The 18,450-nt window shown below is 37.4% G+C and overlaps 1 protein-coding gene across 1 annotated transcript; it reads right to left on the bottom strand.

Moving 5' to 3' along the window:
• Positions 1-8,944: 8,944 nt before the first annotated feature.
• r3hdm4 (R3H domain containing 4) lies at positions 8,945-16,528 on the bottom strand. Its single transcript, XM_054602987.1, has 8 exons — positions 16,352-16,528; positions 14,875-15,032; positions 14,494-14,615; positions 13,596-13,713; positions 13,425-13,510; positions 12,933-13,018; positions 12,007-12,062; positions 8,945-11,555 (listed from the first exon to the last, which is right to left on the bottom strand). The coding sequence occupies exons 1-8, from the start codon at positions 16,387-16,389 to the stop codon at positions 11,452-11,454; spliced, it is 768 nt and encodes a 255-aa protein (XP_054458962.1). The 5' UTR covers positions 16,390-16,528; the 3' UTR covers positions 8,945-11,451.
• Positions 16,529-18,450: the final 1,922 nt, after the last annotated feature.

Below are 18,450 nucleotides of genomic sequence, written 5' to 3' on the forward strand. Positions count from 1 at the left end.
GGGGTGGGGTCCTGAACTGGATTATCGCATTGATTATATGGTGACCGTGCAGTCACGTCACTGCATTGTGATCTTTAACAATCAAGTCTTTTGTCTGCAGAGGGGCAATAGATGAGTGGAAATCTTAGATAAAGAGCTCTGCGCATTGTACATGGAGAAATCCAGAACAGCAACTGTCACGTCTGCGTTAAATGTGGATTATAATTTCATATGCCTTCGTTCTGCCTAATAAAAAACTCATGAAGGACACGTATCATTTTGCATGGATCTGATTAAATTAGCTTTTGATTGCTTGGGCAGGCTTCCAGTGTAAGCAAATGCTTCATGTTTGATAGACATGCCGGCGTGTTGCAGCTGTTTGCTGGTTTCCAGGCAGACAAGCACCAGGATAGATTGCGGTCAGCCGCTGACTCAAAATACCAAACCTACAACTGTACAGGCAGCTCAGTTTAGGAACTACAGGGCATCCCAAAGCTCAAACCCTTTCCGAGGTTTGCTCTCTGTCTGCGTCACCGTCAGCCCTGCTGGGATTCCCCCATGGCTCGGGCCCAAGCAGTGAAGTAATTTTTCCTGCATTTTTTGGCAGGATAACAGAGTTAAACCCCCGCGTGCCGAACAGGCCCTTCAGAAATGTAGCTTTTGGCACAGGAACAGCTGAGAGCCCGCCAAGCTACGCTGCTTCACACTTCTTTACTGGCAGGGAAACGTGTGGTGTGGGCAGACAGCACTCACTTTGACTGGTCCAGTTTAGGCTGATATTTACAGGTGGGCTATTACTGAAACATTCAAGTGGCACAATAGGCCTTAAGGCAACGCCCACGCTCTTATTAGATAACATATAAAAACAGCCTTTGCATCCCTGTGAAGGATTAGAGTTTGATAATAGGACAACAAACAGGCGTCAGACCTGTCTGTCCTGTCTGTCCTGTCTGTCCTGTCTTTGCATGTTTGTCGGTCACTAATTTACAGCCACTAACCAGTTTAATGGCCAACTGCTCACTGCAATGATGCTCGGAGGCTAACTGAAGAGGCTATTTGTATATTATACTTGCTGCTTAAACACCCCCCTGGCTGAGATTTGGTGTGTGTGTGTGTGTATTTCTTCTTGTAAACGTTGAATAATAAGGCGGCCTGTTTGCATCTTGATGCATTGATCAAACATCACCGACAAACAGAACTCTAGATCTAGATGGGGTGATAATTCCTGATGAACATACCTTTGTGGAAACATGAGTTGCTTTCAACACAGTCTCATGAAGCACTGGATAAGAGAAAAGGCCACAGGGACACGTTTACATGTCAAGAGAAGTAACTCTTCCAGTAACCAAGAGTCCACAACGTCAAAACAACAAGACAAAAATTAAAAAATACACACCAAAGCTGTGAGAGGACAGTTATGGTCATCAGCCAAGCAGCCACACATGTGTCAGCTACTGATATGATGAGAGATTCTCACTGAGTGGAAAACATTCTGGAAAGCAACAAATGATAATCAAATTAGGGCTGCAACTAATACGTATTGTCATTATGAATTTATCTGAAGTGATCCATAAATTTAGCTTCTAAGAAAAATAAATAAATAAAAAATGTTGCAAATGTAATTACTTTTGATTTCTTGCTCCCTCTGGTCAGTTGTCAAACAGCCAAAGATATTCAGTCAAGAATGTTGTCAAACTGAAAGAAGCCAATCCTCACATTGGAACAGCTGAAGTCAGCGAGTGTTGGGCATTTTAGCTTCATAAATGACAGATAATATCGATTATTAAAATTATTTAGAATTAGTTTTATGATGACCAACTGTTTCAGCACTGCATTAGATTTATATTCATTGTTTTTACAGCACGTCATTGTTCAATTACTTTCTAGTAATGTGTCAACTGTTACAGAAACCCACATTTTTCTTGAGGCAAAATTTAGGATATTGACATAGCGAAAACATTTTAAAACTATTGAAATTGACAATCTAAAATGTTTGCAAGATGAACAAGTGGTGTGCAGGCATTTATTTCCATACACTGAAACAGACTAATTAGTAACCTGCATTAGATAATTACAGCAGCCTTTCAGCCTGGAAAGACACAATAGTCAAGCGATAACGTCATAATAATAACCAAAGTCCTTGAAACTTGTAAAACCATAATATAAAAGGTTAAGTCAAGGTCTAAAACTTTTAAAAAAAACCTCCCTTTGATAGAAAATGATAGAGTCTCTACAGAAATACAACATATGCATCTGTCAGTTCTTCATATCAAGAGCAACAACAAGCTTCTTCATGTGGACCTGGTTTCATAACAAGGAGTGTTACCTATTAGGGACAGCCTGCATTATGCAAAAGCAAGGGGAGGCCTTTTAAGACCTGAACTTGATCGCCGGCCATACGTTTCAAATCCACAATGGGCCAATCACAATGTAAACACCCCCCTCCACCCGCTTGCTACAGCAGTATTTCTCTCCGTTGGAAACACTGAGCGTGTGCAGTTGGCCCGTGCTGAACACAGGAAACCATATGCCAGATTGGTCCAAACAGATTAGTGTGACAATTAATGGGCAAGCCTATAAAGGAATTGGAGGCTGGAGGGGTGCAGGGTGCGATAAGGGCCTGGAAATCACACTTATGAATTTCAGTGCGTAATAATAACATTGGAAAGCAGCAGGTGCCACAATTTATCATCTCAAACTTTTCTTTTTTGTTTTTCAACCACAACTTTGATGAGTCACAATTGGTACAGGAGAGCGACTTGCCTGCTGAAAATATATATTTTTTAATTGAATTATTTAATGAAATCACACCATCAAATGATGAATGGTTCTCTGCCAAAGTGGCCAGTAATATAAGAAACAAGGTGCAACACAACCTGACCAGTATTCAAGCATTCAAGTATAAGAGTTGGTGTAAAAAAAAACCTAATTTCTCCATGAAATTCGAAAAAGTTAACTTTTCTTCATCGTGCTCCTGTCGACCAGATATCTGGTGCAGGTTTCCAGGTTTCAAAATCTCTTCTACTCATTAATTTGTGACGTCGTAGTTAACAGAAAATATGTCAGAGCTCTGACTTTCATCAGGCCAAGGACATTTGATTACTGTGTTCCTGTCATCTCTGTTTCATATAGAATGCAATATTGTTTTCTTGAAACGGCTGAGATGTTTTTTAAACTACTATATGTTATTCTTCCTTCAAGTTCTCATCATGACAAGGTGGAAAAGCCTCTGCAACCACATTGAGATAAGACCAGAACAAGGAAACCATCCATTGAAACCAGACTCTCTAACTGTTTTCAGAACATATATGTTTAGGGCCATTCAGATAAAGTTCTACACAAGGCTTTAAAGCCAAACCAGCTTCCAGTGCATGCGCTCCCACACCCCCACTACTTGGTGAGAAACTATTACACAAATACAGTCAGTTTTGGTTGTGGCTGTAGCGTTTGTCGACTTGGCGTATCCAACCAGAGGTAAACATACAGTAGGAAGACCTACTGAGCCCTTCTTGAATCCACAGGGGATGACATCTTTGCTGCCTCCTCGTCATATATAGAGATACAGACCACCCTGCTGTAGTACTGAAAGCAGCTCATTGTGTCCATATCAATGCCCTGACATGTTGGACTTGTCTTAATCGCAGCCACTGTCAGATGCTGACGGACTATTCTATCCACTTACTCCACCTTTGTCGTGCACTTCCACAGAAATGACAACAATGTACGTAGAGGATTTCACCTCAGCTCTCGAACAGGCTGACATTTCGATATACCTCTTCTTGGAAAATACAGCCCTGCCAAAACCAACATTATTACCACAACATTACAACATCATTAGAACTATGCAGTAGTGGAAGAAGTACTCAGATATACTGTTCAATCTAACTAGCAAAACAGCAGTGAATAAATATGCTGTAAATGGTAAAAGTCATGCTTTCAACATTTCAGTATGAGAGTATTAGAATCAAAATATATTGAAATTACCCACAGTAAAAGTAGACTGCGCAATTAGGCAGAACAGCCAGAATTATACATATCATATAATTCTGCTAAATGACTGTAATGTAATGTAATATAATTGGCTAACATTTATTGATGCATTTATATGTAAGCATCACTTAAATGGTAAAGGTGGGGCCAGATTTGAACAAATGTAACCTATGTATCACTGGGTCGCTTAATCTACAATAATAAATCATAACTCATATATTTATTTAAATTTTGTATAACTAACTACTCAGAATCTAAAATCAATAGGCCAGTAACTACAGCTGTAGAATATTGACACCAGAAATATGGACATAAAGTGCCTATAAATTAATGAATGCGAGGCCAGCAGCCTCAAATCCATTCATAAAGCCACCTTTAGCCCTGAATCAGCTTACTGTTTCTGCTTTGACCCCCAACATGACATTTTACCACACCAAACTTTCTCAAAAGGCCCAATTGTCGGTGCTGTCACATGCACAGGCTTTTATGATCAACGTTGAGGGCTCTAGGATGCAATGACGTGAAAGGATGTTTAATGACGTTGAAATAAAAAATGGTGGGTTCAATTCTCCAGGACGTGCAGTAAACATGAGCATTTAAATCATTTGAACCCCGTTTTAATTAGCAAATGTGCGCACATATTTTTTTTAACAAAAAATACATAAGCAGTCGGTTATCATGTCAATAATCAGCTTATATGAACTCAAGTAGCGAGCCAAGTTATGGTTTTACATTTGTGACGGTGTTTGGATGAGAGCTAACGGTCCAAACCCGACCGTTTGCCTTTCGAACCGTTTAGTAACTGACAGTAACGTTAACGGACTCTGAATTCGGTTGGAACTCGGAGTAACCGCCAGAAAACCTTCAAATCAAATCAAGCAGGAGCTCTCACGTTCGGGTCTCTGAGCAGAAACAGTGTCATGACGCTAACTGACGTTCGGTGTGTGACATATGGCAGGTGAGTCCAGCCGTTACTTTACGGTAACGTACACTACCGGTCAGGCGGTTTGATAATGGAGCATCGATTAAAAGAAAAGCTGCGTCTCGTATGTGAACAGAGAGAGGCAGCAGAAAGAAGGGAAGCCGCACAAACACGAATGATTCATAAGAACTGCAGAATAACGCAGAGGACAAATAAAGATAAATATACACTTACCACGTCGGCTTCCGTTCGGCTTTTACACTCTTCGGAACCGGAAAAAACATTCCTGTTTCCCCCGATTCTGAATCCAGTCTCCCCGCTTCGGTTACACACAGAGGAAAAAACACCCGAAAGAGGAAGAGGAGAGGTGGCTCGTGTGTTTCTCGGCTATAAATAAAGTGTTTTCATGTGACTGCATGATATATCCACGCATTCGGCTTTTGCGTGTAATTGTGTTTTCAGAGTTTGAGGGGTCGGACTGAGAGCCCGCAGCGTTCAGCCAGACAGCCGGAGAGAGAGAGAAGAGGCGTGGAGAGACACTCCGCTCTGCGCGGTCACATCATTGGTTGACAAACAGTAATCAGATGCAAATTCCTAACCTCTGAACCGGTGGGGGCCAGCCCCCCCCCCCCAATACACACACACACACACACACACACACACACACACACACACACACACACACACACACACACACACACACACACACACACACACACAGAGCAGGGGATGTCGGTAAATGCATGGGTGTGAAGGGTAGTGAATTATAAAGTGGGCTGAGGGGAGAAAAGAGGTGGAGATGCCCCTGTTAGAGACACCTGTTTGTATAATATATGTTTGTATAATATATGGTCCCAAACAAGTTTGTGACAAGATTATTAAGGAAATAAGAATGAGAAGAGATCACAGTTTTTCAGAGGTAAAATTATCATTTGATAAGGATCAAATATCATCTGCAACTAATTTGATTACGGATTACTCATGAATGTGAAATGATTTGATAATGTGTGCGATGTGTAATGACTTTGATTAGGAAACTAGTCATTTGTTGCAGCCCTACAATTATGTATGTTTCGTTTTCTCTAATTTTATGTTTTTTGTTTATTCTTAAGAAATACTTTCACATCAGCAGGCCTCAAGAAGAAGTCTATATATATATATATATATATATATATATATATATATATATATATATATATATATATATATATATTCAATTGTGTTCAATGTTAATTTTTGTCATGGGACAGATGGTATAATTGTGTATTTTGTTTACATATTGTCTTAGTGTTGTTTTTTGGTGACGGTCCCTTGGTGGAGAGCCCCTGTTCAGCACAACAGGAGGGCTGGATGGGAGAATTAATACTGTTTGTTATGAAAACTGCATTAACCAATCTTTAAAGAAAAGCAAAACTCAGTTAACTGCATTAAACAAGCCCTTAGTATTACAGACTTTGAATGTTATGCTTGTTTTATATAAACAGTTTCATGTAATTTAATAACGCTTCACAACATTCATTTTGTAAATATGAAGGGGGGAAAGGGATTTATTTAATTGAGGGGAACTCCCCTGAACACAACAGAATGTCAAATAGCTCAATTTACGGCTGGCACAGATGTTTATCAATGTGAAACAATTAAAACCTGTTTTACATGCTGAAAAAAATACATTCAACACATTTTATTATAGTTCAAAAATGTAAATCTGTTAAAGGTCCCTTGGAGAACCTAGCAGGAAATACATGTTCAGAACATCTGTAGTACAACATAAACTAAACAATTTAATTTGCCATTTTAGGTGTATTTAGGTGTAACAAATATGTGAAACAGAAGGACTAAATATACATTTTATTGTGGAAAAACAAAGTAAACAAAGACCGGTCAATTCCTAGACCGAACCGTGTGGTACAAACGACACATTTTAAAAAGAAAACCATTCAGACACAGTTAAATAAACTCACTGCTGGAAATAGTCTGTTCTCTCCTCATCCTGCCAACTGTTGACAGCTTCTTAAAGTCACTGTGCATGTCATCCATTTATAAAGCTGATTTTATAGTTGGAGTGTTGACTGGTCAGGAGCTGGTTGCAGCTGCTTACTAAAATAAAGAGCTTGAGATATTTGACACGGACAAAATGATCCCCCCACTGCCTCATCAGATGAAATACTATCCAAGAGAGTACACAGGAAATATACCGCTATGATGTTGAGCATTGAAATAATAAAGAAAAATGGGTGATGAGAGTTAAAGTGACCACAGCATAATAATTATCAATCCTCCAGACAAAAGAATCAGATAGCTTTAATGCAGATTTAATCATTTCAGTAAATATTACCTTCATTTGTACTACTGGTCTTATCTGATAAATGCTTTCACAGGACAATTTATTTGATTTATTTTTGTTCTTGAAATGATAATGATTAATAAATACATATAATAATACATTTAGATGTTTTAGCTCAGGATCCAATATCGAGCCAAATCCCTCTCAATATTTGGTTTAAACTTAAAACTTTAAAAAGTATTATTTTCTGGGTGTACACAAAATCAACACATCACAAAAAAAGACTTAAAGGAGACACATAATGTTCATTTGCAGGTTCATAACTTGTATTTTTGGTTCCAAACAAACATGTTTAAATGCTTTGATACTGTACTGTCAGTCTCATACCTTTCCTTTTTCCTGCATTTCAACGGAATTGTGTGTTGCTAGGCGACAGCTTGGGTCCATGTCGACTTCCTGTCAGACACATATAGAAACTGAATTCTAAATGTGTTTGGATTGAAATTGTCAATATTTTGTAATTATTTTCATATATATTTTTTTTAAATCTTGAGGTTTGGAGAAAACAAACATTGTTAAAGTGTCACTTTGAGCTCTGAAAACTTGCAACGGCATTTCTCACTATTTTCACAATTTTAACAAGCCAAACAATAAAACAATTAATAGATAAAATGATCATTAGTCGCAGTCCAATACTAAATAGTTTAAAATGAGCTCCACCAAAGAAAACTACAACAACAAATTGTGGCTTTTACATTTATACATGAGTTATAATAATTTAATGACATAATATAATAATAGTATAGCAGTCACAAGGGACATTTTTCTGCGTTGAGTATGTTGACTTTAAATACTTTATGTACATTTCCCTGATTGTATTTACATACTTTTAACATACTTACAAGATTTTAAATGCAGGACTTAGTACTTTTACTGAAGTAAAGCGGCTGAATACTTCCTTCACCACTGGTATATTGATTTGTACTAGTACGCCATCTAGTGGAAGCCTCTCTATCACTCTACAAAGCAATTTTTTTATAAAATGTTTATTTTAAATAGTTTGAGAGGATGATGTGTTAATATTCACTCAACAATCTTTCAAAAAATAAAGCACTTATCATTTTCTAGCTTAAATTCCTCAACAACTTTTTGTCACTGGTGCTTCTATTTCATGTTTTGTATAGTGGTTATCACTCGATTAAAAAAACTTGAGTAACATATTTCAGACTCTAAAGTTTAGCCTCATTGCAAAAAAAAATAAAAAAATAGTTATGTTCATAAAACAGAGACCTTCTGCAGTTGACCCAATTGTCTGTTTAAAATTATATTTTAGGGTTTTAATCAAAGCATCCCGTTTCAGATAAAGATGGATTCTGACAAAACTTTTATAGTTTCATGTTTCTAAAGGTGCATGCACGTCGTCAGACTGCAGAAGACCATAGTTCACATCAACAAATATAGTTATGTGTTCAGGCACCATTACATGCACGTGCACTGTTCTAAAATTAATGATACAAGCAAAAAGATATGTGGTCACACAACAGCCTCACTAATCTAAGATTTGGATGATAGCGAATGTTGAAAGGTAATAAGTACATTAACTACATGTTAATACAATCAAATGAATTCAGTACAAATTTAAATTGTAGAATAAAACACTCCAATATCACACTTTTACTTTAGATACTTCTATACTTGAAAATCCGACATCGCTTTTAGCATTTTGAAGTAAAAAGTACACAAAAGAGAAGACATATCTTAAACCCTTTAATAGATGCAGTGATAATTATAAATAAGTACTGTGGCACACACATAAGATATTTTAGTCTAGTAAAGCTTTCAGAATATTTTACGCTTTTAAATCCAAATGTTGGCACAGGTCAATCATCTGAGTTCTTTTTTTTTTTAAAGCACAATTACATGTACATGTATTTAAAAAGCTCATCTTGAAGAAAGTATACAGTACACAGAAAATTACACCATGTTTGATAAACGACGTGACATTCAGAGTGAGAAGTTGAGAGCCTGAGAAATTGGATTTCCACACAAACTAACACACAAACTTTGGTTGTTGACAAAATGCACCAACAGGTCAAGTTTTGTTACACTGCCAATGACAGTATAAAAACAAAAAAAGCTGGAATACGTTTTTTTTCTTTTTTTTGGTTTCCCAAATCCAGTCAAGTAGAAATGTAGAAATATATGTACAGGAGAAAAACATACAAACTTGTGTTCATAAGGCAGAAGTGCTGTTCCAGGGTTGTAAATGTTAATATTGAGATGAAACATTCCCAAAAGTCAAAACTTAGCAGGTTTTTACCATCATAACACCTTAAATGTGGTGATTTTTCTACCAATGTAACACATCTACTGCACATACAGTATCCCTTTAAACCATACATTATGTAAAAAAGAGGCTTTCAATGATGAAGTTGTGTGTTGTGTGTAAACTTAGTGAGTGCTTTGCATGTAGTAAGAAATACATGAATACATCTAATAGCAGTTTTTAACTACAGAGTAGTTCCTTATCTTGTAATATTGACCATTACTGAAGTAACATTTACACCTCGGCGACACAAGTGTGCAGTGAAAGCAGCACATCAGCAACCTGTGCTTAAACTGGCTCTGCTCAGCCTCACAATCATGTACTTGAGCTTGTAACTAGGCAACAAAACAACTCAGTGGTTCCTGGATGTATACAGAAAGTCTCGATGGGTAAAATGTAAGTGTATCTTTCAGATGATGAAGGGGTAGAAGAGGTGATGGGACTGGACAAAGCCAGCAGAGAACGTTGCAAAGAGAGAAAACCCCAAGAAATGTACCTTAAGAGAGTTTTCTTCCCAGACATATTACAGGTATTACTTCCCCAGCATAGCAGAAGCTCTTATTTCAAACCCTTGACAACAGACATTTACTTCTTTACCTACGATGATGAGATGTGTCTGTGCATATAATGTAAAGAGATTATTAATATTCATGCTTCACACCTCACCACTTACACAAATCCTACAGGCTAATCCTTCAGGCAGCGATGCATTTCCTGATGCATTCTGTTCTAGCACCTTTGCAAAATATCATTGATCTTTAGCAACACAGAAATTAAAACTGGTTTAAATTAAAATGTTCCATTATTTTTGGGGATAATATTGTCTTTATTCACTGTTGTGACTTTGTGCTTTATTGAAATAAATATTAAATATGACTTTCCTATTTAGTTTTCACCAAACAACAGCGCTGGGAATGTTTCCATTACCTTGGGTCATTATGAATAAATGTTCAAGAACAGATGTGAATTCTGCAGGAATAAAACTAACCATTAGTGATATGATGACATCAGTCAGTGACATTATCATCATCACCTGATAGTGATACCTGTGGGATGCAGGTGTGAGAAGATTTCTTAAACAATACTAAAAAGTCATATTTAATGCTGTCTAAATTTAATGATATGTGAAGTTCTATCATATGCACCATAAAAAGGCACAGCGTGGATAAACTGTTAATTAACCTGTTTAAACCTCTCTGCCTTCACTTAAAGCTCATAAATTAATCTGGACATAATGCTTTAACAATGACAATTGTTTTTTGCATGAAATGGTATTTGCTTGTATGATGTATTCGCTATAGTGAATTCCACAAATGAGGTTGTGATATAAATACATTCCCCATAATGTTAATATGTTAACAAGTTAACTTAAAACCTGTTAAAGGGAATTCTCTTCAATCCAAATGCAGTAAGGACACAGTATTAGAGCCACACAGCTCCATGATGCTGTATTTAACACATTATACACAGCTTTGACTTCTCTGCTAACAGATCTTTACCAGTGGGGCGGAAAATGTAAAATGTGGCCTGAGAATGGAGGAAGAGAGCTCATGTTACCTAAACCAGAAGGGTTATTCTAGGCAAGGCGTACTTTGTTAGCCTTATGTACACGTGTTAAAATGTGCTTTGAGCATGAAGCTAACTGCAGCATACTAACATGCCTACAGCCAGAATGCTTACATGCTAATGTTTACCATGTAACATTTAGTCTATATGGCTTTGTTTACATACAGGTGGGTCAATGAACTATGACCTGTTTATGGATAAAATGAATGGAAACTTCCAACAGAAACCAGGGACCAACCAGAGAAAAAGGCATTTTTCCTTGTATTTTCTGAGCTTGGCCGACATTACCTAGACAAGACATACAGACGTATCTACATTTCCCAGAGGTCCTGCCTGCAGCAGAGCTGTGCTGAGACAACGGAGAAACATGGCGTGGACCTGATCTCAGCTCATCTGCTCCAAGTAGGCAGACAGCAGAAGACTAGGAGGTAAAAACGCTTCTTGTTTGTTCACCACTTCGGTCTGACGTGACCTGTTGTAGTCGGAGCCTGAGGGTCCAACCAACAAACAGACTCTCATTACTCTCATGGGACGGGAAAACATTAAGCTGGCTTTTTAAACAGTATTATGAAAACAGAGAAGTAGCTTTAATTTCTATAAAAAACATATTTTTCAAAAGCTTTTATACAACTACGTACTGTTGTGCTTTGTTATGTCTAAAAGCTTTTGTTGGTCGATACAACTTAACTGATGTTTTTTTCCCAAATTTAACCAAAGAATAACCAAAAATAACCCACGACAAATATTCAATGATAGTGAAATAATATATGCCCTAAAATGGAAATTAGTTCATCAAATTTGTCACTGTAAAAAAAAGTTTTTAAGAGAATAATCTGCAATGCACAGATGTAAAAATCAGACATTGACAAAATCAGTCATATTTAAGGTGGAAACGTGCTGACTGGTATAAATTATATGTCTGTATGTGTTTCCACTCACTTGCAGAGACGAGGTCCATATACTGGCAGACAGCATGGAGCAGCAGTCTCTCAAAGCTGATTCACAAAAACAAACAACAGAGACATGACTTTCCACTCCTCGGTGTTCTCTAACCTCATGTAGAAACAATCAACCAGTTTCCCAGCATGGATCAATAAAGATAGTCTTTGTTTGTGTCGAATGCCTAATATTTTCCATTTTCTTCATATCCTGTTTCTGTTTGTTGTATTTCCTGCTGCTGCAATGATGCAAAATCTTTGTGTGGATCATAAAGGTGTTGTTTTGTGTGAAATATAGGTATCAGACCTAGAATTAAAAACAATATATTTTAGAACTAATTCAATTCAATGTGGCTTTATTGGCATACAAGTTTATCATATATAAAATCAAATCATTGATATGTACAGAAAGCCCATAAGTATACAGGGTTTCTGCAACGTTAAATTAAATACTTTTTAAGACCTTTGTAGTTTCTAATAACCTGTCAAAGTATTAAGGCATAATGGATAATCAGAAGAGATGATATGGCTTTGGCTGAAATGATTTACTATTATGTCACATGATTTAGTATTAGTAATTACATAAATGGGACCTGGACCCTGATAAATACCATAAACTGGATAGATGAATAAACTTTTTGAGTAAAACTTTTTGGCAAAAACTGACAGTTGACCATTATCACACCATAAGCTTCCTTCCTGCAGCTAACAGAAGTAAAAGTGTTTGCAAGAATGGTGCTGAAGAAAACATTTTATAACTAATATTACTGGAAGCAAGACAAAATATTTAAGACCTCTGTCTACGTTTATGTATTTTAAGAGTTTTTAATACTTTCTGAGGGTCTTGTTTTTTAGGAAATAGATTTGAAAGCTTTTTAAGACTTTGAGACCTGGTGTTACGCTGAATATTAAAAAAAGGATTTCTACCTGCTGGCGAGGTTGGTTGTGTAAACTGAGTGAGGTTGAGCGATGAAGAAGCTCAGAAGGTTTTCCTCAAGTACTTCCAGAGTTCCCTGTGAGGAGAAAAATAAAAAAGTGGGTGGAAGTTAAAAGGTTTCGATCTTCACCACAATCATCTGTTCTCAAGCATAGTTAATGCTTGAGCCAAAGACTGAACTACTGCGGGCTTCTTTGCTGAGTCATGGTTGTGGCTAAACCTGTTTTTCTTCTTTATGGTTTTTTTATAGGTCAACTAGGAGGAAGAAAAAGAGAACTAGCTGGTGAAGCCTGTGAGTTTGATGCACAGCAGAGATGCAAGAGAGAGAAGTCAAAATGTGTAACAACTTTGGTTAACACGTCTTCAACCAGTTCTCATATCACTGTATGGTCAGAGGACTGATTAGAAGTTTAGGCTTTTTAAATCAAACTTTTACTTAAGCGCGACCCTTCTACCATGTTCATTGTGAAGATGACACTCACCATGGGGATTTGCTTCCGTCTAAGAGTCGCTCGCAGCCTGCGATCGATTCTCTGGAAGCAGTCCTGAGCAGTGAAGGCAGGATAAACTGTGAAGACATGAGTGATGGTCAGACAAACAGGCGCACTAATCCATCAACCAGTTTACAAAGGAGCTCAGACTGAGACACTCACAGTTTCTCTCGTCTTTGAGGGGCCTGGCGGTGATTTTCTTCTTGGCCTCCTCCTGCTCCAGCAGAGACAGCAGCCTCTCCTGCTCCTCGCCGGAGCAATTCATGAAGTCGTTCCATGGCTACGAGAACAAGAGGATAAGGAGTAGATTTATAAATGAATACTTGTTTTGTTGGGTGCTTTTAGATTTTTATCAAGATTTCATCATCAATGTAAGACAAGCTTTTAGTCTCTGGCATTTGTAAGAAGTTGAAAAGGTAAAACTTCCACCAAAACTAAAATGTCTTAAAATGAAATTGTCTTAAGTGCTTGGAAGAAAAACAGTGAAGCCAAAACCAAGACAGACCTCACACTACTGTTGTAGTATTACAAGATTTGAAGGTCTCTGTTTTGTCTTGGTCTTGACTCAGACCAAGATGTATTTCAAAAACGGTACTGCAGGGGATAGCCTGTGTGGTCTGATTTGTTTTTTTTATCATCATTCTGCTCATAGTAAACAATGGAAAATTCATCTCTGCAATGTTTATTGATTATATTATCATGACATGTCTCGTGGTCAGAAAAGGTGAATCTTTTATTGTCTTTTAATTTATTATTATTATTAATTTATTTTCTTGAGGTGTTTTATGGGGATGTGGATTTTTCAGCTCAATTTGTGTAGTGCCTATGATCAGCATGTTTCTCATTTTATCTTAAGTTATCATGTGTGGGACTCCCACTGATCTGGTCTTGGTCTTGAGTTGGTCTAAACCCCCCTAAAGTGTTTGTCTTGTCTCGGTCTCGCTACACTCTGGTCTCTGTCATGACTCATGTTTCGGTGGTCTTGACTACAACACTGCCTCGCTCCACTCCTGCAGCATTAATGAGCGGTAAAGTTTAAGTCCAGCTGAAGTCGACTTACCTCTATGTAGTTTCCGTTGGTGCAGGCCTCAGTGAAGATGGACGGGATCGCTGGGTTACTGCACACTTCCAGATCATCTTTGGAGCACTCATCCCTCTCAAGAAGATTAGCAAGAAAGCGTGCTGATGTTCAGAGAAGAAGAGAGAGATGGACAGTGTTGTTATAAGCAGAACATTATTGACAGATTCAAGAATTTAAAGTTTTAATTCTTGAGATTCAAAAAAGACGTACTTTTGTTTTACTGTATTGGCATTTTTGTAGCAATAACAATACAATGTAAATGCTTTTTTCCCCCCATTGTTGAAGGCACACAGGCTTGTCCGGCATTGTTCAGTCTGCAGTGGATGACAACTTATAAATCATCTGATAATAACCGCTTACTGTTCTCCTGTCGGCGGAGGCTCTTCTTGCCTTTGGCTCGGGGAATGAGGTCAGATTTGCGGATGGCTTGGTTGATGAAGAACTGCTTCTTTTTGGAGGGAGACACTCCCTTGGCTGGAGAGTTGGGCAGGGAGGAGCATTTACGCTCCTCTATCAGGCTGGAACAACATAGGACAAGATGTCAATTTAGCCAATTAAGTCATACAAATCCTGAAGGGGAAGTAACAGCTCAGCAGATCTTATTCATTTAAATCGTCTCATGTTGTAGGGATGTAGTAAACTTGAAACTTTTTCAAGCTGCTGCATATACTTATTCAACAGATGATTATTTTACATTTCCTAAAAGGTTTTAACAACAAAATACACACAGAAACTGTAATGATTCAGCTGTAGGTTACACGTTTTAGTAGACAGAGTGATAGTGACAGGCACTGAACAATAGAGCAGGCCCTTCTCAGTACACAAGATGTAGAAATAGACTTTTGTGTGACCTCATTTTCAGCCTTTCAGCCTGGCACTGTTCTTGATTTTTAGTCGGAGAATGCTCTTTTTGAACTGGACATTTTCTTAAGCATGCAGCATGTGTGACGGTGCAGGGTCTCGGGGTATGAGGTGGACATTGAGACCGTGTTTCTATCTCTTGAGCAGTAGGTTACTGCATTATATCTGAATGTCATGCAGTGTATCATCACTCCATGATTATTTTTGGGGGCTGATTTTATAGGGAAAGGAGAATATGCCAAACAGTTACAGTGGCTGTGAGGGGGTATAGATTATCACCAAGCTGCTAAAACTGTTGTTTAGGGCTTTACGTCGGATAGCTCTCCTTTACTGTACTGGCCTGCTTCTGATTCATCACTGCTGTGTTTTAAATGGATCAGAGGAGGACGAGCCTCCTGCAGCAGCCTCAGATGTAGGTCAGTGGGTGTGCAGGACCCCCCTCTGCCTGGGAGTTGCCATTTTTAGCCTGCAGGTTGACAGCAACACTACAGCAACACGACATGTTCCTGAGTTAGTTCACAAGGAGATATTATACCATTTTACTTTGACATATAAACCCCAATAAATCAGAAACTTAGCTAACCAGGATTTTGGCATTAATATATATGTTTACAATGTTTTTAGATGCATGGATCTTTACATTTTTTAGCGAGGAAACCTCTAAATAATCTGAATAAAATGTGTTTGAAATGTTAAGAGCAAGGCGTGTCAGACGTGATCTCATGATGCATTTAGACTCTACCACAGATCAGCTAGTTAGCATTAGCCACCAGCTGTATCACAAGCTAGCAGAGACAGATCATTCAACTAGCAGCCTGCTAAAACCTGAACATAAACGTCAACCACATTAGCATGATTAGCACGATGTCTAATCTAACACTGATCACAACTCCAGACGAGATGAAACAAACAAACCATGAAAACATGCTAACGCTAAGTAGCATGCTAACGTAGCAGGCTCGCAGTGTTCACTCACATATAATCCTGTTCTTCATTGTTTGTCAAAACGACCATTTTACTCAAGCAGAACAAACGACACAAAGCCAAGCTGGGGATCTGTGTGGGTCGGGACTGAAAGCTAAGGTTAGCCGCTGAGTGTGTTTGGCAGGTTGTGTTGTGAGCAGCTAGCTTAGCTCCTCCTCGGCTGCTGCTGAACTGGACAGCTGTGATTACAACACAAACACAGAGAGGCGGAAAACAGAGAGGTCCCACTCCGTCTCCACGTGGTTACATTGTGTAAGGCCTTTTTGAAGGTCACTTCAAACTAGGACTTTTATTTACTTCTGTTTGCATTTGCATAATTTTTTATCAATACATCATATAGATCTTTATCTTAAGATAGGATTGTTTGTGTTGACTTTGTAACTACAAGATATTTTGACCAATTAATTAGTTGATTTAATATTCATTCATTCATTAATTTGCTTATTTATAATACTTATTTTTGATCTTGTTTTTTCTACTATGTACCTTGTTTGCACTATATCTATGCTGCTGTAATCCTGTAAATGTCCCCGCTGCGGGACTAATAAAGGATTATCTTATCTTAATAAGGATCTGTAAAACAGATTTTCTCCAAAGCACCACTTTTTTTCAGGTTTCTTTAAAAATAAGTCATTCGGCATGAAAATAGCACATAAAAACTAACGAAGACCAACACGACCGATTATGCTGATTTATTATACACATATATACAGGGGCAGCCCTGCTGTTCTCTTGTATGACACTCAAAAAAACATTTTTATTTTTTATTTAAAATCGCTTTACTACTTACTTAACGCTTGGGGGAAGCAATAAGATAAGATAAAATAAGGTAAAAATAATCCATCCAGATAATCCATTATTATCCATTATCAGCGGGGAAATTTACAGGATTACAGCAGCATAGATATAGTGCAAACAAGGTACATAGTAGAAAAAACAAACAAGTATTTTAAATAAGTAAGTAAGTAAGAAAAAATTAAAATCCACAATAACTAAAAAAAAATCTTATAAACAAAGACAGAATAATTATAGTTATAGTATTGCACAGTGTATTTGGTGATAGTCTCATAGTATAATCACACGCTTCAGCTATTTGTTCAATTGTCATTATGAAAAATCTTCATTAGTGCAGCGTTTAAATTAATTAAACACAAACTGCAGAAGACGATGATTTAGTTTTGCTATTGAGAGTAAAATGTATTTACTTGGTCCTATTAATAATATACAAATACACTGTGCAATTATAGTTATAATAGTTTTCTGTCTGTATATATAATATTTCAGTTATTGTGGATCCTTTACTGTTTTTATTGCTTATTTATAATACTTGTTTTTTTATCTTGTTTTTCTTTTACTATGTCTCTTGTTTGCACTATAACCTATGCTGCTGTAATCCTGTAAATTTCCTTGCTGCGGGACTAATAAAGGATTATTTTATTTTATCTTATCTTATCTTATCTTATCTTATCTTATCTTATCTTATCTTATTTTATCTTAATCACCACATGAAGGCACTGTTCCTTTAAATGTAGCAGCTCATGTATGAAAATTCAACATTCAGATACAAACGTGCATGTCTGAAGTGTAGTCCAAGTCTTTCTTTTTTAATCTCCTGAGTGATTAATCTTACTAATAGACAATCTTTGGCATACCCAATAGGACAAGCTCCTCTCATAACTTGCAAAATACAGCCACTGTCACCTCCATCATTTTTATAATCCATCATCTTTGACTGGTTTCAGCTCAACCATAATCAAACCTCTGATATAATCTGAAATAACAATGACTTTTCTCCCCCCACTCATTAAACGCTGACTGGAGTTTGTGTGCATGTTACCATAACAGCCAGTTTAATAGGCCTGCCAAATAGTCATCTAATTGTTCTGAACTTTCTTTTTCACTGGTGCTGGAGAGAAAAAGGAGCAGTTCAGTTTGTTACATCTGAGAACTAAAAAATAAAAACTGTGCAGAACATTTTTCATCTAAAGCTTTTTTGAGTGATGTTTGGACTATTTCAGAGAAGATTCTCGACGGTGTTTATATACACATCTTGGAATGAGGAAAGAGAAGAAGAAAAGGACAGTTGTACTA

Source organism: Anoplopoma fimbria, chromosome 8, assembly GCF_027596085.1.
Source record: "Anoplopoma fimbria isolate UVic2021 breed Golden Eagle Sablefish chromosome 8, Afim_UVic_2022, whole genome shotgun sequence".
NCBI lineage: Eukaryota > Metazoa > Chordata > Actinopteri > Perciformes > Anoplopomatidae > Anoplopoma > Anoplopoma fimbria.